This window comes from Lepisosteus oculatus, chromosome 20 (genome assembly GCF_040954835.1).
Source record: "Lepisosteus oculatus isolate fLepOcu1 chromosome 20, fLepOcu1.hap2, whole genome shotgun sequence".
In the NCBI taxonomy this organism is placed as follows: domain Eukaryota; kingdom Metazoa; phylum Chordata; class Actinopteri; order Semionotiformes; family Lepisosteidae; genus Lepisosteus; species Lepisosteus oculatus.
The window spans coordinates 3,408,833-3,431,667 of record NC_090715.1 but is presented as its reverse complement, the minus strand read 5'-3'; the positions used below and the strand labels follow the sequence as shown (position 1 = coordinate 3,431,667).

The 22,835-nt window shown below is 40.3% G+C and overlaps 1 protein-coding gene across 4 annotated transcripts; it reads right to left on the bottom strand.

The window, feature by feature from the left end:
• Positions 1 to 3,005: 3,005 nt before the first annotated feature.
• Positions 3,006 to 11,051, bottom strand: irx6a (iroquois homeobox 6a). Of its 4 annotated transcripts, none has more exons than XM_015368407.2 (7): positions 9,954 to 11,051; positions 8,498 to 8,761; positions 7,744 to 7,853; positions 6,821 to 7,128; positions 5,841 to 6,286; positions 5,048 to 5,153; positions 3,006 to 4,258 (listed from the first exon to the last, which is right to left on the bottom strand). In XM_015368407.2, exons 1-6 carry the CDS (start codon positions 10,017 to 10,019, stop codon positions 5,052 to 5,054), a joined length of 1,296 nt encoding a protein of 431 aa, XP_015223893.2. In that variant the 5' UTR covers positions 10,020 to 11,051; the 3' UTR covers positions 3,006 to 4,258; positions 5,048 to 5,051. The 4 variants fall into 4 exon arrangements, with proteins under 4 accessions (XP_015223893.2, XP_015223892.2, XP_015223889.1 ...); XM_015368406.2 differs by having other exon boundaries at positions 3,008 to 4,258; positions 5,039 to 5,153; XM_015368403.2 differs by having other exon boundaries at positions 3,010 to 4,258; positions 5,651 to 6,286.
• Between the last annotated feature and the right edge of the window lie 11,784 nt (positions 11,052 to 22,835).

Here is a 22,835-nt window from a genome sequence, read left to right as displayed (position 1 = left end):
AATCTCGAAGAATCATAAATTATTGATGCGGCGGTTCCTGAAGTATCAATTTAGCTTCCAAAACTGTTTTGTTAAAAATGTTAATTATAACAAGCCTCTAAAATATCATTATTATATAATTGATTAATTGGACCCCATGTAATCACACCTTTTATGATTCTGTTGTTAAGGAGTGTGTAACAAACGAACAGACCATTGTCATAACAGTTTCTTAATATTAGATGTATAATTCATAATAAAGATCACCCAAGACCTCCCTTCAATTCCCTGCAACGATTTTGCTATTTTAAATCAGGATGAACCCAATTTTTCATTAAATGTTAATACTGTGCTCTTAAATTCCTTTTTCATATTATTCCGCCATCATGCCCAGCTCTGATTTTTAATCAAAACAGTATTCAGAATACGATTCCAAAAGATTATATTAGGAGAGATTTGCGATACATATCTTGCCTGTATGACAGATTGCGTAGAATTGCTGATCTAGACGGATAATCTTGAATCACGGTCGGTTGACCTTTAATAAAAAGAAAAACCACATAACTCTTAAAATATGCCCAGCGTGTCACCTTAATTTTGTTGTTTGCTCATAAGAAAATAGAAAGTAGAATTTAATCCTTCGTTTTGCAAGAAATGTTTCCCAGGTAAAACAGCAGGGTGTGAGAGGACATATACAGACCTATATAACAGCTGTACAGAAAATGCTTTTTGAACTTTCCCTTTACCTGCATACGGTCCAGGACATATTTGCATAAAGAGAATCAATGTTTACTGTACGATTTGGAGATAAATAAGGCTGAAGTTTAATAATAATAATAATTATTATTATTATTAGATTATATTCATATTATTTCTTCAAAGCGATTTTAAAATGGGATTGGTGTTCTTCAGTCTTAATATTATTTTATGTATTTAAATTATACTGTAAAAACCTCAAATTAGCTGTTGAAAAACATGAGTGAAAGGTGGAGTGGTAGATGGGCTTTCGGTTCGGGCTGTTGCCGGTTCTAGTTAGGGGCTGGACGCGAGTGCTGTACTTTCACGACACTTCCTCCGGTGTCCTGCTGTGTAAATGGATGCTTTGGTGGTGTCGTTGAAAATGAGAATTCGTGCAATTGCATTGACTGCCGCAATACGTGAATAAAAATATCTGCTTTTTTGGATATCTTTATAAAAGTGCATGAGAACAACAGTTCGGGGTTAGAATCTCGGAAAACACTATGAAAATGAAGGGTTGTTCAATAACTTGCGTGCTGGCAGATTGTGTTGGTTGCTGCTGTTCTGTGTGTGGCGGACAGTAGTCGTTACTGATCTGGAAAGACACCTTGTCTTTGTCCCTTTCACGGCAGACCTGTGGCGAAGCAGTCAGGCAGACAAACACAGGTGAGACAAGCTGTGAAAATGGGTGGTGTGGTCTTTTGTGAGGCGAAGATTTCTACACATGGAAGGGTTTTTGCTAATTTCGTTTAGATATTTAAACAAATAGTCCTTACGTTATAAATAGCACCTTTTTCCACTAATACCTAAAGGCCCTTTGTTTTGTTACATTTGGGGATGCCTGGTTGTATTCCGAACAAGCGCTGTATTTACGAAGAAAAAACGTAAATAAAATTAAACTTTTTCATGAATTACAACTTAATAATAAAATTGAAAGCGGGAAAAAAAAACATCCGATGACAACTGCGATAGTATATTTACAAGAGGGCCATTTCTTTTAAACTACCTTCTCTGTCTCTGCAGTTTAACACCTGGTGACCTAGTTTAGCAGCTTTAGAAATTCTTACTGATAGAATCTCTGCCAGTATTTCACTGCTGGGCCGGCGGCTCGAGGGGATCCGCTCTTATCTGTATAATCAGCCAGTACAAACTGAAGTTATTGCAATAAATACAATACAAGATTGTCCGCTTGTTATTGTGATCTTCTGGAAACTGCAGGGAATTCCGTGCACAATCAAAAGTTACTGCAATGCAAAATAAGGAGCGTATCTTATTTTGATATTTTTATCTATGTCGAGACTCCCCTGAGGAGAAAAGGCACAAGCAGACTAGCACAGGACACCTGTGAGTGGGCCTAATACTCTTTATTACAAGCACTAATCCTTTAAATCCGACCTGAAATAATGTTTATCTTTTGGTAGCTTAATTTCTTTGCCTCTAAGCTGCGGGTCACTCGCAACAGACTGTGCCATTTCTAAAATGCTGGTACAAAAGATTGCCTTTTCTTAGGACGAGCGATAATGAAATAAGGTTTATATACCGTAAGCCTTGAATGACCCCCGCATGCCAAATAATAATCACGTCGGCTACCGTAGCCTGTGATGCAACGTTCTACGAGATAAGCAAAAACCTTCTCTTCCTCATGAATAATTACAGAATTGTAACTGTAAGAGTAACGTGTGTGCCAGACCAGTGAAAGACATGTTCCACTGCACTCGCTCCAAGTGCATTAACTGTGCGGTGGTGTTAAAATTGAGGCGCGAGAGCTGGGACTTCTGGGTGTTCAGAACAATTAAGGAGGGCACGATTTTGAGTAAGCCCCTCGTATACTTTGAGTAAACACCGCCCTAAGGCATCTCAGAGGTTTCCAAGAGAGTTCAGATGCTGTGCCGCTATTAGTTTAGGCTTCACGTGAAATTAATTGCTAGAGTAAAACGAATGTCTTTATTTTACTTTTTTCCTCTTTTGCTTCCCTGTGTTTGTAAAATTTAACTTTTCAGCTAATGTCCTGTTGTAGACTTCTAACGTATTTCCATAACAGGTCTGTTACAGTCAGATGGTACTTGAGAACACAATTTTTGTTAATAGTTCAGTGCACTAATGTACGGTTGATATTAATTAACCTGCATCAGGCCTCTATAACGTGAGCTTAACTACTACTAGAAACTACTAGACGGGAAGACTTTGCAGTTCAGGATCATCTATTCCGTATTGTCTTTAGCAAGACAATAAAATTGATATATATGATCAGCGTAGCAGCATCGTTGTTTCTCAAAATCTGTGCATAGGTGTTTTTTAATTAAAATCTAGAAAAATGGAAGAGATTTGAAAACAACCCCCTCTCCGCGCCTCATACTTTATCCATACATAAAACAAAAACATTTAGTGTGCGGTTACAGCATGCTTTTAATGTTATATATATAACGTTCCATTTCCTCTCATTTGTCCTCCACAAGTGAAACTCCGATGACTACGCGTACAGCCTCAAATACACGAACATACAATGGCATACTAATGTGGGTTTATTTTACAGCAGTTTTATAATGGCAGTTACTGGGTAAGACTGCAGAGACCACAAAATAGTTAAAGCGGTTGTTGACCCAGATGAACCACGAGAATGGTCCTTATCGGTGTGATCTATAAGTGACCTCTTAGTTACCACAATTATTGAATTATTGCAACGGCTCCTCGACACAGGGAACAAAGATGCATTCATTCCGTATTCCTGCCTCGTTTTTAGTCTGAACAGTAGGAAAGTGTCTGATGCCATTTCTAATTAAATAAAGACAATGGAGAGACGCTGTCCTCTTTCTTCCTTGTCTTGTAAAGTTCATTAATGCCCTTGACTGAATTATGACCTACTAACAATGCTCCATTTTTATGAATCGAGTCAAAAAGATAAACTTTGATCAAGAGCTGAACTAGCAACATTTTAATTCGCCGTTTGAATGTATATCAAACTGGAAATCGGGACTCAGAAACATTTTTTAATTGCATTCTTATAAAATATTTTATACATGACAGAAAAATCTCACAAACTCTCGGAGAAAAGTCACGGTGTATTTTGTATTTTTAAAGTAACGACACGCAATGTTTTCCGGAAGATTCCTCTCTGGACGCAACGACCTATAAAAACGCTAAGCATTTTTTTTAATTGAACATAAAAATATGACATCTAGCAATACATATAACACGTTTGCAACATAATCAGATGATGTCATTGAGGAGACACATGAATTACGAAAGAATAAATAAATTATAATTCTACGCTACGATTGCCCAGTGCATAAATAAGAAACTAGTTCTAGTTCCGAAACCGTTGCATTCTTATTAAGACTTGCATACAGACGCCCTCAGCATAAACAATATTGTGCAAAAATTCTATGGCTGCATTCACAGTTTCTAGAGTCTCTGTGGTGACTAAAAAAGTCGCAGAAGTCACAGCTGACAGCTCGGAGCTTAGTTTCTCTGTCGCAGATTCTTAGTGCATTATTGAAGTTACACGATTTTCCCAGCGGTTATCGGCTACACCTCTGTCAACCTAATAAAATAGAAGAATACATATTATTAAGCTTTTTAACTGTGACTGTTGAGCACATTCGCAAAGATAAAAGAGTTGAAAAGATACAAATCTTAAGTCACAGTCTTACAAAATACATAACAGAATTAATGCCGGCGCACAAAGCGCTTAGCCTGTGAACGGCTTGAATAACTTCATATCTTCACATGGCCATTAACCATGGTATTAAATAAAAATACTTCGCACTTTTTTTGTTAGCAGGCAGTTTGAAACTTAACAAAAAAAAACGTCTTATGGTCAAAAAAATATTAATTGGCAATCCCCAGTTGATACTGCAGCTAAACAAACCTCCAAGAATGGCCGGGGGTTATTTCTTTGCAATGTACAAAATACATTTGTATCTAATTATCAGTAGACGAAACGGAGAAGCGATAATAACTTAAACAAATAGCCCCAAACAGGATTGTTTTAAAGTGATTCTTGAGTTTGGCTTAATTCTAACAAAGACTAAGGATCTATCTTTATTCTGCACAGGTCTAAAAGACTGTTGTACATTGACAACCAAGCAGAGCTCAGAAAGAAGCTTCATTAAACCTTGTTGAATTGATTTATATCTGCCCTATCTGACCTAATTGATTCATACATGATCTTTCTGTGTGTGTGTTTGCAGATCCAGGCACCACTCCGAGACAATGCTCAGACGTTGAATGCTCACATAGTCTTAATCAGACTCCATATCTTTGCACTTCTCACATGGGGGTGGTGTCTGGCGAACGCAACGATTAGGACAGCAGCTCTCACCTTCCTCACCTCTTCAGCACAGGCCTAAACGCAGTGACTTTGTCGTCCTGCTGCACTGAGCACGCGTCTCTGAGGTCTGTGGAGTCTGGCTCCGATTTTGCGCTTCTTCCAAAGCCTGGATGAAGAGATTGACTGTGTTAAATAACACAAGACAATGCAAACAAACAATTAAGCACACAGCTGTTGTTCAGTCTACTTACAGACACGTCAAGCATACACAGAATCACTACTCTGTTGTTTCTGTAGGGAAGGAGACTTAACTGGAGATTCCCCATCTCTCTTTTTGCATCTGGGTATGTGTGTCTGTTTGGACTGTGGAAATGTTTTTTTGCTGCACGCTATTTTGTGTGGTAGCACTCTCCCCCATTATGGTCTACAAATTGCATACAAAATCGAACTCATTTCATCCAGGTCTATGAAGTTTAATTTGTTCCTATATGTATAATGAACATGGCTTTAATCCCCAAATTGAAATTGCAATTAATGAGCAAAGAAAAAAGACTAGATTGAGTGGAAATGCACAGTATATGCACAGCAACAGTGCAACTGCAAAGGCAGCATGTTTCCTCCTGTGTGCTAGTGTATTAAGAATGCCCAGCAAGGCTCGGGTACCTTCGAGAGACGAGTACTGGCAGGTTTCGGGTAGCACTGGGTATGAGGAGCAGTGGAGCTGCAGGGGCTTATAATTAAGCCCTGGAGTTCTGTACATCTTGCTGTGGGAGTGAGGTGCATCTGGAAACGACGTTTCAGAATTCGGCAGGTCCTGAAGGCACCGCAGTTCTCTGTACTGACCCCCACTCACCATGGAAAGTCTTCCGGCTTGCAGCTGGCAGTCCATGCCACCAGTCCTGGCCTCGCTACTGCTGTGGGTGGGACCCAGTATGACACTGGTGGCCGCCGTGCGGGCCAGAGACCAGATTCTGGGCTTCTCCGCTGCTTCAAAATGCGACAGGGCTACACCAGTGGTGGGGACGACCCCTGCTGGTTTAGTCACGGGACTGTCCAAGAAGTCTGACGCCACAGCTCCGAGGCCCTTGTTATTGCACGGAAATGCGTGAAGGTTATTGGGGATGGCCAGGGCCAGGCTGCAGTCTCTTTTTGGAGGCTCGGTGGCCAGGGCTCTCCGGAGACCTGGCTCGCCCCTTGACGCCTTCTCGCCGTCGCTGTCCAGCTTGTCACAGTCCTCATCGTCCATGTCCTCGAGGTCACTCAGCCTCAGATCCTTCTCCTCTTTACACTCCTTGGCATCTGCGTTTGAAAGAGCAGGAATTACAAGAGAGACGACGGACGGCACACCTTTCCAGTACACGCGCCAATACTGTCATTTTCACAGCCCCCCACCCCCCTCGGGGCACCTGGTTATTCCTTGGATACAGTATTTGGTATTGCAGAGTCTATCCTGAGTTCCCCATCCCACTGTGTTGCCGTGAAAGCTTCATAGTGTTTTCTTTAGCCCCATGCTACTACCACTCATAAGAGTCTTGCATTTGGAGTCTGTAAAATACCACACCTTAAAAAAATCAGACCTTTCTATTCATTGACAAGTTTTAGTTACAGCTCCCAGCTTCCCTTCTCAGAAAGGTTTTCTTCTTCTCCGTGTGGGTTGAGTGTGAAATAATGTGGGGTGACAGGGTAAAGTATAATTTTTTAAAATAGAAAAAATCCACTAAAATGCAATTACTGAGGTTTTTTGATGTTTGGTGTTGCTAGTGTGTTATTCTTAATCTGCACATCACTCTCGGTATCACAGATGCAGAGACCCATAGCGAAGTGAACCGATACCTTTGTTGACAGAGTCCAGGTCATTTTCATGGTCCTGTTTCTCAAGTTCCTCTTTTCGTTCATCTCCTGCTTTGTTTTTGGGAGACCAGGTCATCTTGTTCTCCTTCTTTAGCCGTCTCCTGGCGTTGGCGAACCAGGTGGACACTTGCGTGAGGGTCATTTTGGTGATGATGGCCAGCATGATTTTCTCCCCCTTGGTGGGGTACGGGTTTTTCCTGTGCTCGTACAGCCAGGTTTTGAGGGTACTGGTGGTTTCCCTGGTGGCATTTTTTCGCCTGGCTGTGCCATTGAAATCCACAGGCCCGTACCTGGGCATAAAGGCAAGGAATATTAATTGTCATACAGAAAAACATTCCCATAAAATACTTGCATGTTTTTTTTTCCTTCTGGAATAATAACACAATTTTTTTCTTCTTCCTTCGAGGAACCAAGTGTGCGTTTTAAAATAAATAAATAAATAAAGTGCTTTATCCAAAATACCTCAACTGAACGAGTCTGTTAAATCTGTGAGGACTCCTCTAACGTTGAGTACTTTGAAAAAGTCATTGTTTGGGCATTAATCAACATTGCACGAATCTGGGCTTACTGGAGTTCTGTGTCTGCACAAAATCCATATTTAACAACACGTCACGACATTTGAGATGGGATTTTTGTAGTAGGACGAAACCAGTAAATAAATATACAATGCATGCATATTAATATCGCCCCATGTGAATCGATGAATACACCATAGAGGGTGATTGTTTAGAGTTTCAGGTTAAAGAACAGCGCTGAATGAAATTAATAAACGAGACTGTTTTATTTCCATTTCAAAATGTAAATCCTCCTGACACAATTAAGGAGAAGTATTGTAGTGGGGTGCGGGCGGAAAAAGCAGCTGGACAGCAGCCGGTGCGGTCGCCTGTGTTGTGAGACGGCCGTACCTGTCGTACTGGTACTGTCCCAGGGAGTGCTCGTAGGGGTAATAGGCGGCAGACTGCGAGATCCCGGAGTGCAAACTTCCAGCTCCTTCCTTGATGTCGTACTGAGGGTTCTGGAAACAAGAATGACACCAGTCAGAATATACCCAGGCGTGACGAGCGAAAAACGTGTCCAGATATGCAAAGACAAAGTCTTTCACGAGCCGGGTGTTCCTATATGCATACCGTTAATCTTATGACTTTAACTGTATGCATCTTTTCAATATATTACTTAAGGGGAATAAATATTTTTGTTCTTATATACAACGTGGTATTGAACATACGTTTGTGTTATTTCAGAATACATCTTGAGTCTATTTAACCGTTTTAGTTTATTATGTCACTGACCTTTAGATATGTAAAATACAATAGGCTTCTGTAGTTATTCAGCATTAACTCTGCGCGAGTTGTTTCACACCATATAAGTTGTTACCCTTAAGAACAGCAGTCTTAGGGAAGTCTGAAGGACATAATAAATTTGTACAATTAGCTTTTGTGCCTTTTGGGTTGCCGGTAAACTGAAGTACTCTGGAATTTTCCCCCAAAACAGGGTAGAAAACGAGAAGACAGCGCTCCAGACATCATGCATGCCTAGTTGTGTTGTAGCTCATGTGAAGAACAGACTCGCGGAAAAACAATGAGGATCAATAAACATCTGGCTTGAAGTGATCGATCGAAATCGCTGAGCGCTGGCTTTATGAGACGGTGCGGAGCGTACCAGCGTGCTGTACAGAGCAGCGGGGTCCGGGCTGTAGGAGAAGTAGTTGGCGTAGTTCTGGCTGGCGGCAGCCGCCGCGGCGTAAGGGGAACCGTACACACCGAGAGCCGCGTTGAGCTCGGTCCGTGTGCTCGCCAGCAGCCGGTTCTCGTAAGACGGACAGCAGAGAGCCGCCGCAGCTTGCGCTGAGCTGGTGGACCCTTCCGATACCGACCTGGAAACTGAATCGCAGCAAGTCGTACTGGAGTTTGCTGACACGAAAAACTGCGAGGAGAGAAGTGTGGATAGAACTGTCATTCAGATATAGGCTAGTATAACAGTCCTGCACAGAACTGTGCACATATATATCTATCAAATACAGTGTATTTAGATTTGTACTTGACTTACATTGCATGAAAAGGAAGGGGCATGAAATACAAATGCATACACAGGCTACTTTAAGTGTATCAGAGAACTGCATGAATATGTGAGCTGGGATGTATTTGAACATGGCCTGGTTATGAGCTCTGTGCGTGTAAATGTGTAACGGTAGTTTGGAAATAACAGAATATACTAAGCCAACGTGACTTTTGGCGAAACTGAAGTCAAAGAATATTGGAAATAAACGACCCAGCGAATGCGATCTTGTTGAATGAAACCAGTCTGAGATTTAACAAGTGTAACGTTTAAACTCGGGCAAGTTATTCCGAGACTTAAACTCGGAAAAAAAGTAAGTCTCTTCTTTTCTACCGTTTTCCTGTTCAAATTAATCTCGGGGTGTTGTTATTGTGACAGTCATACAGTATTTTCGTTCCTGCTTGGACCTCGTTTCAACATCAACTGTGAGAAACTTCAACATGCATGTCTTTAACATAGTTTCTCAAAAAACTATCTGCTCCGTACTTAAAACTATTTTAGTGTACACGGCTCGAAACCTATCTCTGGAAAACTGATATGGAAGCTTTGTGGCATTATCTTTTATTTTATTTTACTGGAAAAAGTCGAGCGAATATAAAGAAGACCAACAAGAACTTCGAAAGACTGGTGGTCACTTACATCTCTGTTGTACATCTTTAGCCAAACAAATCGTTCTTATATCAGAAGCCATAATATTAAAATAAGACTATTAATAATACAAGCAATGAGAGATCATTAAATAAGAAAATATATTGTATATAGCAGCAATAAACAGAACATAGCGCACGTTGCACAGATGTCCCACTCTCAAAACAAAAATAGTTTAAATATGTATTGAACATATTTCACTAAAATCTGATGCCGAGCTTTTAAAGCTATATAAGTGAAACCTGCAGCTGAACCACACTGGCTGGAGTGGACTTGAAATGATTACTAGATTACTATGCTACAACTCTATATTAATAGCAATAACACGATTTGTATTTCTTGAACTGGTTCTTAAAAACACAGTGAAAAAGATGTCAAGGTAATGGAAGATAAATGTTGATGACTCTCTTACCTGAGAAGTTGCGTTATAAGGATATCCGAACTGAGAGAAAGACATAGCTGCTTCTTTCGTGACCATCGGCAATATTATTTTCCCCCGATCGATTGTAACCAAATCTACTTCAAAAGCACCTTCTTACACACATTTCCACCTACGGCCTTTTGCTCAATAATACATCATTGCACTTAGAAGACTTAGCATGACATGTAGTATACAGTTCACTGCAGTAAGGAGGTTTTGATCCACCGAAGGAAATAATAAAAGGTAGAATTTTTTTAAAAAAAGAAAACGGTAACAAAAAATACTGATATTGTGCTTTAGCTGAAGAGGGTTAAAACGATAACGTAAGTCTTGCAAGATATGGGCTCTTCTCGTGCTATTATTTGTGCCTCTATAGTTCTTTAGCATTCATCCATGCAAGGGTATCAATGTGACGTCACAGTAATCCCGGAACGGCAGGATAGCAAGGATAGAATAATGTCTTTGCCAATCATATCTAACATCGCCTTTCCTTAGGTGTGCTCTGCACGCCCGTGTCCGGTTGTGCTGTGGTACATTGCAGCACAAAAGACAGGATCTGTAAAAGGGTTTTGACGGTCTCTTTCCACCCTGAAGTAATTATAGCTGAGGTGTGCTTTGTACTGAATTAAGTAAATTAAGTTAGCACACGGACACAGCCAAACTGGTCAGCCTGTATGCGTTTATTCTCGTGTGCGGGAAAATAGAGATGTACACCTTCAACCCATTTAAACCTGTCCTTTAATCCTTTTAATTTTTTAGGTCATTATATGAAAGCAGCTGCGCGTTTTCTGGCTTTATTGTTCAGTGGGAATGACGCAGGTGAACAATCAATGTACATACATGCGCAGGCACACAAACTTTCCTCGACGCGTACTTTAACGCCAGCGGGATCGATCTGTTGTTTTTCAAGACGGCGGGGAGAGGGGGTTTCTTATGAAGATATCCGGGCGCATCAAGTACAGATGAAAGTGTGCAGACTGCGGTGCTGTTCAAATGAATCGGCGCGGAGCCCGTGTGGAGGCAGCTAAGAGTAGCCTAGGAGAAACAGCGCGCTTAATTTTCGCCGAAGACTCGGGACATCCTCATGAAAGCAATAAATAAGTTTTATTTAACACTGTCGAAGTCCCTCTGGGGTGTTGAGCGAACCTTCCAATTTCTCCTCCTGTTTTTTTTTTTTCTGGTAGCGTCCGTTCTCTGGCCAAAGGTCCCGCCCCTAATTAATGACGATGATGTACCCATTTTTCTCTATTAGAGCTAGAAACGGTCCCAACAGGAATGAATGTAAATGGTTTGGCAGGTCGATAGAAGAGTGATTGATGGCTGCCTCGAGACCAACGTGGCCATTACGAGTTATGCGTAATTGCATCAATTAACAAATGGATGTGCCCTTGTTTAACCAACGAGTTACACACGGCAGATTTGCCTTTGAGAAGAAACGCCAGGGAAAAAAAAATATCGCTTTAAGCCGAATGCTGTGGTCTAATTATGCGCCAGGAGAAGCAGGCAATGGGAATTAAGTTTCAATTAAGAGAATTTTAAATAAGGAGACAGTACAAAACGTCTTTTACCCTCATTCAGTGCGCAGGATAAGGAGGGGAGCTTATAATTGTCTTCTTATTAGTTCTTACATAAACCAGATGAAATTACCGTGCACATTACTTAATCACCGCGGATATAAATAGAATATTATTTAGTACACAGAATTAGTTCGAAATGATTAACACTTTGCTCTACAATTTACAGAAATACCGTACATAACTAAATATAATTTTAGTAATAAACTTTACAAATGTATAGTCACACCACAATAATAATAATAATAATAATAATAATAATAATAATAATAATAATAAAGTCGGTAACCCCAGGGCGTTAGCTATTTTGGCGACACCACGCTTTTGGAATCAGTTAATTTAGCACTAGCGTCGGTTTACAGGCGGATCAAACTCGGGGAATATTTCACTCCTCAGCCCTTGATGAAAAGCCTGATAAATCCTTAGAGACTCGTCTGCGGTTGTAGGATTTCTCTTAGAGTGGCGCCAGAGAGCTGCGAGTAAAGGAGAAATCCCATGTTTAGATGGAAAAGCAAGATTAGATTCCTGTAGTGTAAACGTCTTGTCACTCACTAAAACTTAATAGTGATGTGAAATAATGGCCGCAGCTCTCCAAACAGCGGTTTAATCCCGTTGCGTGTGGACGGGTTCCGACAGAGATCGAGGGCTCATAGCTAAGTAGATAACTGCCCATAGTATAACAAGTACAGGACGTGGTAGAAAGTAAAAAAAAAAAGCCACATGAAATGATAGTTTTCGTGTGCAGGAGCAAAATTCCGACACGAAGAAAAAAAATGAACCGGTACTTCATTTCAATAGAAAAGGGTTGAAGGAAGAATCAATGAGATAGATCAATTGTAATCATTGCTTTACATTTACAAATACGGCCTGCACTAAACTGAGAGTAAAATCAGACCGTTTTCAAACTGATCTCTTGTGCAAACAAGAGGGAAAAGTTGGATAAGTGTACCGCAGTTTCGGTAGAGTAAGATTAAATTACAGGAGCCGTTTTCTGGCCTCTCGCACGCACGAGATAAGGGACACCGAAACAGCCTGTAACAGGTAATGGTACCACACTCGATTGTAAACTGTTCAGACCATTTCTAAAGCCACTGTATAGCTTCCGGGGCCTGGCACTGCACTCTAATTGTTGTGGAAAGAACTAATAAATAGAGGTTTAGATTACGCTGAACTACCGCAAATCGGAGAGTCAATACACATTAACACCTATTTTAAATCCTAATAAAAGCTTTTTATTTTTTTTATTTAAAACGTTTAAAACAATTCTTAAAATAACACACCAGCGTGGTTAAAGTGAGTTAAAGCACCGAAATGCACACTTTATCCAAGCAGAAGTCGTTCCTTGTGCAGTATATAGACTAAATGTACGGAGTGTGTACTGTTAAAATGTCAAGTGATTGCATGATTGCGCAGGTTCATCTGGGCTGACTGAATGCATTATTTATATACAACAGTCTTGAAGATCTAACGGAATAAATCTCAAATTAACGCTAATTGTTTTGACAAACCTAACTGACCTATTTGTAGGTGTCATCCGAAAAATTAACCTGCCGTTTTCCTGCTATTTGCGTTTTACACAGTTCTCCGCGTACTGTCTTTTCACCTGTTAGGATACAGTTTGTCACTATTGGTAAAGTACTTCTGTGTGGAGATGAGACGGAATTATATAACAAATATATGTTAAAAATAAAATATTTGATTAACTTGTGGTTATAATTAAAGGTTTAATTGTTGTTTAATTACTAATCATCAGGGACCTTTATCCAGCGTCCTAATGTTGAAATTCAGTGTGATATACAGGTATCTTACAAATTCAATGTGCTATCTCGTACTTGCAAAAAGCATTGTAATTACAAGGAATTTTCACAACCATTGTCTAGCTTTGAAGTTTGCTTATACTTCAAAAAATGTTGATTATAAATATTCATAATACAAAATACGAATTCTGTTTCATTCCTTCAGTTCACAAATTTAAAAAAGTATGCTGAAATAACATTATAACTAATTGTTTTATATTTTCCTTCTTTGCACCATGAATCACTAATCGTTAAAACAGTAATTCTGTGCCTGTAACATGAATAAACGTTTACTATATCTGCATTTTTTCCAAACATTTGACAGAGCACAATGCCATCCCCTCAGCACGTCTCTTTAAATGGCAAGACTGTATGTGGAATATAGCTGACATACAAAAACCGCATCTAGAGAGGAGGATTGCTAAAACTAACCTCATGACATTGCATGCAAGATGCCTAGTCTATAAAATGTCACCGAAATATGTCAGAAAACATATGGAAGTCATTTCTGTCATTTGAAAATGTACTTTATGATTAATAAACACATAGGCTTAGGGAACTTTTTAATTCCAGAGGCATCACTTAGTCTAAAAGTAACAATTTTGAAGCATTGCCTGTATTTATTCAATCTTCATGAGAACTGCACACAGTTTTGACTCAGCTGGTTAAAGTCCATGACGTTTAACCACTGCAGCCCTGTACAATCTGCAGGCTGTCGGGGCATCCCGAATGTTTTAAAGACCGGCAGTGAGGCCGGGCACCCTTGTACCACTTCTGGCATTTTGTGGTTAGTTAAAAGGTGTTAATAACCAATGTGCAGCTTTGAAAGGCCCATAGTCCACCCACAGCAGACTCAATTTGGAAGAAGATCGTTTTCTGATACCCGATTTCTGGTTTCTGCAATGTATAGAATCTTCTGTTGTTTTCTTCTGTCTCGCCCCAGAATTCCTTCTTTACATAATAATGTGTCAAAGTGCCTGCCCAGCTGTAAATGGCAAGGCAAGGATGTACAAGACACCGAAGCATGAAAAAGCACCAGATTTGCAGCTTTAAAGCCCTTTGTGAGAGACCTTGGTAAAGGAATAGGGCTGGAGGTAGTGTTCCCATGCCTGGAACCACCTACATTATGAATGGTTATTAAAAACAAGTTGTTTGTTTAATTTAACACCCCAGAAACTAAGCTGTGATCTTTTGAAACGATTTGTAAATGCAAAAAAAAAAAGGAATATTAAAATTGAATCATCATCCTGATTTGCATGGGGAGTTGATATCAGGGGATAATCTCTCCAGCACTGGAGTTTCCAGTTCACAACCGCCTCTACACAACTGCCCCAGTCTCCATTCTGGTCCTGAACCTGCTCCTTGTACTTTACAAACAGTACATATTGTCATTGAAGTCGTCCTAATCTCAATCATGAGACTCAGGTACCCATGGCTGTGATGAACAGGTCAATTCTATTTGTTGTGCAACTCATACACAAATTAAGTGCTATAGCATTTTAGTGGAAAGACTATTCCCAACAGTAAAAAATAAATTAAAATGTACTTATTATGCATTACAGTTTTATTACAACAATAAAGGGTCACCAAAAGACTCTGCAGTGCTCTCATGAAAGGTATAGTCATATTGGTTTCCTTTTTTGCAGAGGAATTATCTTTGTGATATTTCATGGTTTAGAGGGTTAATTACATTGTAATTGCAGTTTTTTTCATTACAGTTTAACAAAATAATTTGTCCTGGCTTTTTTCACAAAATCTGCTGTTAAAATGAAAAAAAAAATCTCTAAGATAAATCAGACAAGATGTGTGAGACAAGTGTCTCATGAGGTTGTGCAGGTACTGTACAAGGCTGGGAAGGATGGCATGTTTAAGAGTCTTTAAATTCAAGAGAGATAAATACTCTCTTGTTTAAAAATGTGCTTGAACAAATGGAGCACCTGGATGAGAAAGAGTGTGGATTATTATGTGATCTGGTAATGAGACCTCAACCACATTTATACAGCCACAATAGTCTGATCAAGTTAGGCTTTTACCAGTTTGTGCAATCTAATGGTTCATTTAATGGGGAGAACTGGTCCTGCGTGCCTGTTCCTGCTGTGGTAGGCTGTGTGCCTGTGCTACTGTCTCACTGCTATTTAGACCATGATGACTGAAAACAGGGCTCCTGAAAGGTTAAATAAACACAGTTTCCTGCTTTGCTTAAAGGCCATTTGCATGAAAGAAGTGCTGGGCACAATTTACTTATATAATACATTTTTCATGCTGATGTAATGAATTTCACAAAGGTTTCCTGGTTTTTCATAAAATAGATCAGGGCTTTTATGAAATAATAATAAAGACCGACAGAAAGGGAGTAAGAAAGAGGGAAAAAATGTGCTGAAATGTTGAGGTGAACAATCTCATTAGTGTGGATTGATATATTCCTGTGAGTGATCCTGGATTATTGCAGGGGTTGCTTTCAAGAAGGTGTCCTACTAGCAAGGATTTATCTCTCTGTTAAAATTTCAGAAATTCAGTGAAAGTAATAAATATTTTAATGAAAACTTCCCTAATATTCCCCAATACTAATACGTCTTATGAGCACTGCCTTGCTACTGCCAAATTAAATTTAATACAGACTTCTGTTAGCCTGTGAATAGGAGCAGATCAATGAAAAGACAAAACCTGCAAAAGCTGTTATATTCATATGAGTATAAAACTAAGCCTATTACTGTTATTGATGTTATTTCTGATTTGGGATATTTTTTGTATTGATAAAGAAATGGTCATTTTCATTGTTTCCTGCAAGAACCTGTAATTTACCACTGCTGCCAGCCTGGCAGTTTTATTTCACTGAAACAAATTCCATTTCTTTCCAATCTTGTTTTCCCTGGACTTCCAGAGACAAAGCCAAATTCCTCTAAGTGTGTTGTTGACTGTTTCTCTGGCCAAGGAGCCACCTGTCTGGGAGGTCTGGGATGTGGAGCAGGGAAAAAATAAGGAATATAAGCATATAATATAATTAAACAAATAATGTTGTTGATAATGATATAGGAGATTATGTTGCTTTTTTTTCCTTTTCCTCTTCTCACATTTTCCCACCACCTCCTATCCTTCCATTGGTAAGATATGTTTTATATTGTATTTCCCCTTTGTTTTGTATGTGAATTTTGCAAATACTTTTTAAAAATACTTTTAAAATTAATTGCAAATTACTGGAACGCTGTTCACCTTGATGAGCTTACCAAAGATGGAAAATAAATGGAGAGGAGAGAGGAAAATAAATAGAATTTTTGGAAATGAATGCTAGGATCCTGAAACAAAACAAAAACATGAGAGAGAGATCAAGTTATTTTCCAAACTGGTGTTGGAGCAGGAGGAACTGTAGGCAGCTGTCAAAGTCGTCCAAATCCCTGCTGTGTACAGTCACCCCCAGTTTGTTTGGACGGACGAGTCTCAGTCACTCATCTGATGAGGTGGACATCTATATTGAATAGTGGCCCTTCCTTTATTTTCAACAGGAAATGTGCAGTGATAACGAATTCGTTTCACAAGATTGCAGGCGGTGCAGTCGGTTTTCCTAAGGAAAACGGTCTTGTTTAATGATTGAATCGCCTATTGTCCTCTGTACAGAGAGAGAAAACTGAGTTTCCTGGCGTATGACTCCAGCTTGCGGGAACTTGCAGGATCTGTGCTTTTCTGTTTGTGTCCAGCGAGTGTGTAGAGTGGACTCATGTGATACCGCTGTGTGTCCTGCTGGCTTCGCAATGAAGGACAGCCCTCACCCACCGACACAGGGAAACACATTCGCTGTCACGTGCTGTTGCAATCAGTTTGAAACCAGTATTAAATCTTGTGATAGTTTCAAGGTGTGCCTGAATTGGAGTGGTAGTTTTAGTGTGAACATATATACTGTACCAGAATAACTGCAGATATCGTTAAATTCATACATTTTTCTGTGAAATAAAGGCCTTTGAGACTTCATGCTGGGTCTTCAGCTGTGACAAGCTGTCCCTCAAATTGATGATTTATATCCAGAATATATCATGTATAATTTGCCCTTTTTAAAAAAAATGGATATGCTTTGCTTACTAGTTGTTTTCCACTGAAGCGATGTGCAAATATCTTTTTTAGATTCTTTTATTATTACTCATTTTTAAACATAATGCAAAGTACCTGTGGATGTTCCGTGGCAATTATGTACTGTAGATCAGTAAGTATGAAGTGAAACCAAATGCTGTAATAATAGTTATCAATAACATCATTACATTGTGAATTCATGTATAATTGTGTTATCACAGAGGATATAATCCTCTACTCCCATCATCCACAGTTTAGGAAAATGTCACAGCACTCCAGTGGCAGAGAATTTCATTCACCTGGATAATCAGTGAAAGGAAAGAAAACAGAAGGGTTAAAATTAGAAGGTAAATGACAAATGACCTTACTTTGGAAGGGAAATAAGACCCTTTGAACTAAGAAAAAGGATTATGTATGAGGTGCTGGGGGAGTGTTCAATATGGGTTTTCTTGCTTCTGGTTGTGCGAGGTGAAGGGCTTTTGAGCGTAATCAGATATGCTTTGCTCTAAACCTGGAGAGGAATGTTTCTTGGCAGGAGTCATCTGAAGCCGTGCTTCATGGGGAGTGGCAGGGATTTGTAACTTGTCAGAGTGACACGCTGGCAGGGCCATTAGAAATAGCGGGTCATGTCACAGGGGGGGGGTTGGCAGTGGTGCTCATGTGGACCGCGCAGACTTCCTGTGAGGCCAGGAGGGGAGCTGCTCTCTCTGCTGCAGTCCTCCAGAGAGGTGGCCGTCCAGCAGAATGACTAGCAGCTGCTCTACTGCCCCAGAAAGAAGGGTGAAGACCGCGCGTCGCCTCCCTTCCGAGATACCCCAAGGCCGCCGCAGTGGGGCTGTGCTGTATCTGTAAGGCCCTGCACTCTGACGCCACACCCAGGCCTCGGCCACAGCCAATTAGCTCCGGGGTACTTCCTCCTCCTTCAGTGGTGTGAAAAAAAAGAGAAATATTCCCCCATGGTGCGTTGGTGCCCTTTTATTTTATAAATATTATACAGATAGCAGATGTCTGATTTTTACAATAAGGACAGTGTCTATTTTAAGAGCAGGATGCTCATTCAGCCAGGATTCTTGTCCTTTAAGCTACTTCAGTTGGAATCCTTAAATCAAAAGTGGGTAGGGAGATGTGTTCTGGTGACATAAAACAAGTACATAATTAAATAAATAAACAGGGGAGAGCCTGTAATCTCTGCTAAATTGGAAGAAGTGCTTCTGATGGGCCTGTGCCTACTGTTTTCTTTGTAGCTGCTTCCAGAACGAGGACCATCTGTTCCTTGTTCAGGGTGGTTAAGTGAAAAGTGGTGCCAATACAAATAGCTCCACTTGATGTTTGTTTGCATAAATTGTTTTGAAAGCTTCGTGAGGAGTTTTTTTTAGGGATTTCTCGCAAGGGGCAGGAGCCAGTGGATGGAGATCGGACCTCACCGAGCCGACAGCGGTGTGGGGCGCAAATTACAGCAGAGGTTCTTCGGCCCCCTCTCCCCATCTCGAATTTGCGCTCGTGCAGTAGACACGGCCGTCCTCGGCACATGACTCCCCCGGAGGGAGGCGTGTGAGTGTGCGGGGACGCCGTGAATTTTGGGAAGCCGGTGGTGAATTCTTGTGAAATTGCTGCGTTTCCTTTAGATTTCAATTTAGATGCAATTCAAGAGGGGAAGGGCCCAGGAAAAGCACAATATTAAGTTAAAAAGTATTCCATTACAGCAAAACTCAGCTTTCTCGGAACATGCAAAACCTACTCTGGGTCAAGAAGGAATTCAGTCCGATGTTTGAAAAGGGCCCGGGTCTTCTCCCTGCTCCGCTCCAGCATTTCTTGTAAAGGCCGCGGTGACAGCAGGGGGCAAACCGTCATTGTGGGATGGGAATTAGGAACGAATTACAGAAAGAGAGAAAGGAAAATGTGCTGATTGATCTAACATTACCGTGCACATGTTGCCATTTTTTAAACTCCAAATTGAAAACCAAAAATTAAAGTACTCAATTGCTACTCATCATTGCTTAACCGTGGTTATTCTACGGTTTAAGTAAATTGACCTGGCTGCTTTCATCTCTAGGTATTTCAGCTGGCAGAGGATAATTCGGAACAGACCAACTTAAGCAAATTCGCAAAGAGACCTGGAGCCTTACACTACTCTGTCGGCTGAAGCATTTACGCTGATGACAGTTAGATTGTTGCGGCCTCTGTTACTCATTTGCTGCACAGACACTGAGGGTCTTATGATGACCGGCTGCAAATGCAGCCCAGATGTGCTTCAATATACCCTTTGTGACTTTTTACTTTGTTTCAAACACTTCTCCCTCCTCTCCAGCCACAGCTTTCTCTCTGTCACGTCAGGCTGCAGTATGTTAATGATATTTTATTACCGCGTTTTGGTAGAAACCTTTGCGTTCCAGGGCTTGTCCTAAACTAATGGGCTAAATCTGTAGCCATTCGGGACGACAAGATCATTTTTACCTGATAACAGAATGGCTGATCCTAGCTGTGATTTAGAAGGAGTCAGGCACTCAGGATGAGCTAATCACATGCTTCGCATTTACTTTCCTTAAACGAAAGCTGAGTTTTGTATGTCAATCATTTTTATTCGAAACAGTATATTTTTATTACTGCCTCAAGCAGCAGCCCAGATCACTTCCAGCTAATTGTGGAGGAAATAGGAGTGGTTATGGCTTTGAACAGAAAAGATCTAGTGTTTGTTTTTTCATACCATCTTTTCAGGAATTAGATGTCCATGTGTAGCTGGTTCTCTTTTTCTCTGCTTGCCCGAAGCCAGAGGTCTCGCAAGCCTGTCATGTTCCCGGAAAAGAATGGACTTCTAGTGAGCTCTGAAGTGAAGCCTTTGCAAATAAAACAACTGATTTTTAGTTTTTTAATCACGATTTAAACAGTGTTAGATTGCCAGCAATACACTTTCAGACCAATACCATGTTAGGTTCAGTTGCACACTGCTGCAGCTCACCACTCATATACTGTGGTACTGTATATTGTAATAAAAGTAATAACAAAGTATAATAAAGCATAGGCAAGTTACAGTAAAAGCACAGCCAAGAAAAAGGCAGACAGGAAAAACATGATGCAATTGGCAGGAAATAATAATGAATTGAAGCAAATGCCGAGGAGGAGCATGGGAAATTTGTGGAAGACTGCATATTTACTGTGGTAACATTTTATAAACTACTGAGATTCATACTTAACTTAATAGGTCCATTAAACCAAGTGGACTTTACCTGTGGGGAACCAATGCCTTTTTCCCCCTTATAGAGTCTGGATCTGCCTAAAATATTGTTCAGTCTAGCATGCTGAACTCGAAAGCAGATGTTATGGAGTCTGAAACATCAAAGGTCTTGTTAAATGCATAAAAGGTGAAATCATATACCTTTGATTGCTCTAGTTACTGGTTATTGTAAACGAGCTCCGAACATTGCTGCAGTGTGACCTATGCCCTCATTCACAATGCCAATTACATCATTAAATTTCAAAATGGGTATCGGCTTTTATCATTGTTAGTGCTAATTTTTGATGTTAAGGAAAGAGACGCTGTGAATATCTGGTTCTTTCTTTTTTAGCTTGTATAAAATTTCATGGCTTCTTGCGCTATTTTAAAATAGCCAAATCAAAATAATTGTCTTTGTATTTTTGCTTTGAAAGGTGATACTGTGTTTGACTTTTTAAAATGTTTGTCATATGCAAGAGGTCAACTACAGCTAGTGCAGCCAGCACTAGAACAGATTGATCTCTCATGCACTGAGATCTTGCAGTGATTGATGGCATCCTTTGTGCTGTTGCATGTATTCCTTTAAAATATTCCATGAACTAGATCCCCCGGTTAATCTGCAATGACTTTTTTTTTAAAGGCTCATCTGAAAGAGGAAAAACAACAAAGCATAAAGCAAATTGACAGAGGCCTCAGGGCCAGATGTAGCAAGAAAGGCCAATCGCAGCACAAACAGCATAATCAGCGTTTGTGTTGCAACACTTTGTAAAATAAACGTTGCATTCTATGTACTATGAGAAAATGTTAGTAAACTAAGCTGCAATATGCTAATTTAAGCATCTGTTGCAACATTTCAATCGCAGTGTGTGCACGATGTAATAGCTTTCAAAATAGGGGTATGTGACTTGTGGTTTGTCTACCATGCTGGGGTACTCCTGCAGCACCAGGTGTAATCGAACAGAAGCACAAGTGTTAGGGAACACTGTCCCAGTCTGCCTCACTGGGGCAGCAGCCTGGCACTGGCAGTGAAGTGGAAGGCAGGAAAACGCAGCTCTGATTTTCTCCTGAGGAGTGATCCATATTCCCTCAGCTGGTTAACCCAGGATTCTGAACTCAGGGGTGTGTAAATATTAAATGTAAACCACACACCACCTGCTCGTTCACAGCATAGGTGTGTTTCGTGTTTCTATACACATGCTCAGAAGGAGCAGGATGGCAGCACAGCACATGTGTGCAGCATGTTTGCTCACAGTACACAGGGGAAACCAGAAATGCCAAAGAAGTCAAACCTGCTTTTAATGGAGACAAGGAGCTGGTGCATTCATCTGACAGAAGCATTGCACACAACTGGTGCACACAGTGCTGACTTGGAGCTACTGCTGCAACAGTCCCCCTCGAAGGCAAACGTGCAGAGTCTCACCATCGCAACGATGATGCAGCTTCTCTGGGTGAGAGATTCCAGCTCACCTTCTATATCAGAGCTCACCAGCCCTGGTCATGCAGAGCCTCAATCTGGCAGGTTTTGCTGGTCACCATTAACTCCTCCATTTCTAAAGCCATAGAATAATTCCTTTGCGATTAATTAAACGGGTGATTTGTTAAAAACAAGTATTGTGAGATCATTTAGGACGAAAATATAAGTACTCTCCAGCTCACAAGGGTCAGAATTCTCTTAATTGAACAGATTACTTGCTTGATTCTTCAATAGCTTGAAGGTGTTGCCGATCTTTAAAAACTATAAGATTAAATGGATAAGAAGGACCAGGACTGGATACTCATATTCTGGATCATCCAGGACCGGCGTTGGTTGTAAAAGAATGCCCAGAATTAATTATTCCTCAAAGGATTAGATGCAAAGACGAATCTGCGAAATTTACATTGAAACATGGAAATTGCTCCTCTCACTGCTCTTATTTAGTACATCACCCCCACCATTGTTTCATCTTTCAGCACATTTTTGAGTCGTAAAGCATGTACAATCCTTTTGTACAGCAGGCCCCTCACTGTTATACAGAAGTGCTTCAGAAACAGGAACATACTGAATGAACGTAAATAAAAAAAACATTAAAGAAATGGATAGGGGACACTTCTGTATAGTTCAGTATAATGTCACTGTGAGCTATAAAAAGGAGAAAGAAGGCTGTGACGCTTATAGGTTTTAGACTAGGAAATGCAGCTCATGTAACATCTGTGTTAGGAAGAATATGAGTTTATTGATGTTTTCGATACCTTT

Coding starts and splice junctions, on each gene's coding strand:
- irx6a (XM_015368403.2), bottom strand. CDS start 10,019: ATGGTCACGAAAGAAGCAGCTATGTCTTTCTCTCAGTTCGGATATCCT. Junction 7,129..7,743: donor GGACAGTACCAGTACGACAG/GTACGGCCGTCT, acceptor CTTTATGCCCAG/GTACGGGCCTGTGGATTTCA. Junction 6,287..6,820: donor CCTGGACTCTGTCAACAAAG/GTATCGGTTCAC, acceptor TTTCAAACGCAG/ATGCCAAGGAGTGTAAAGAG.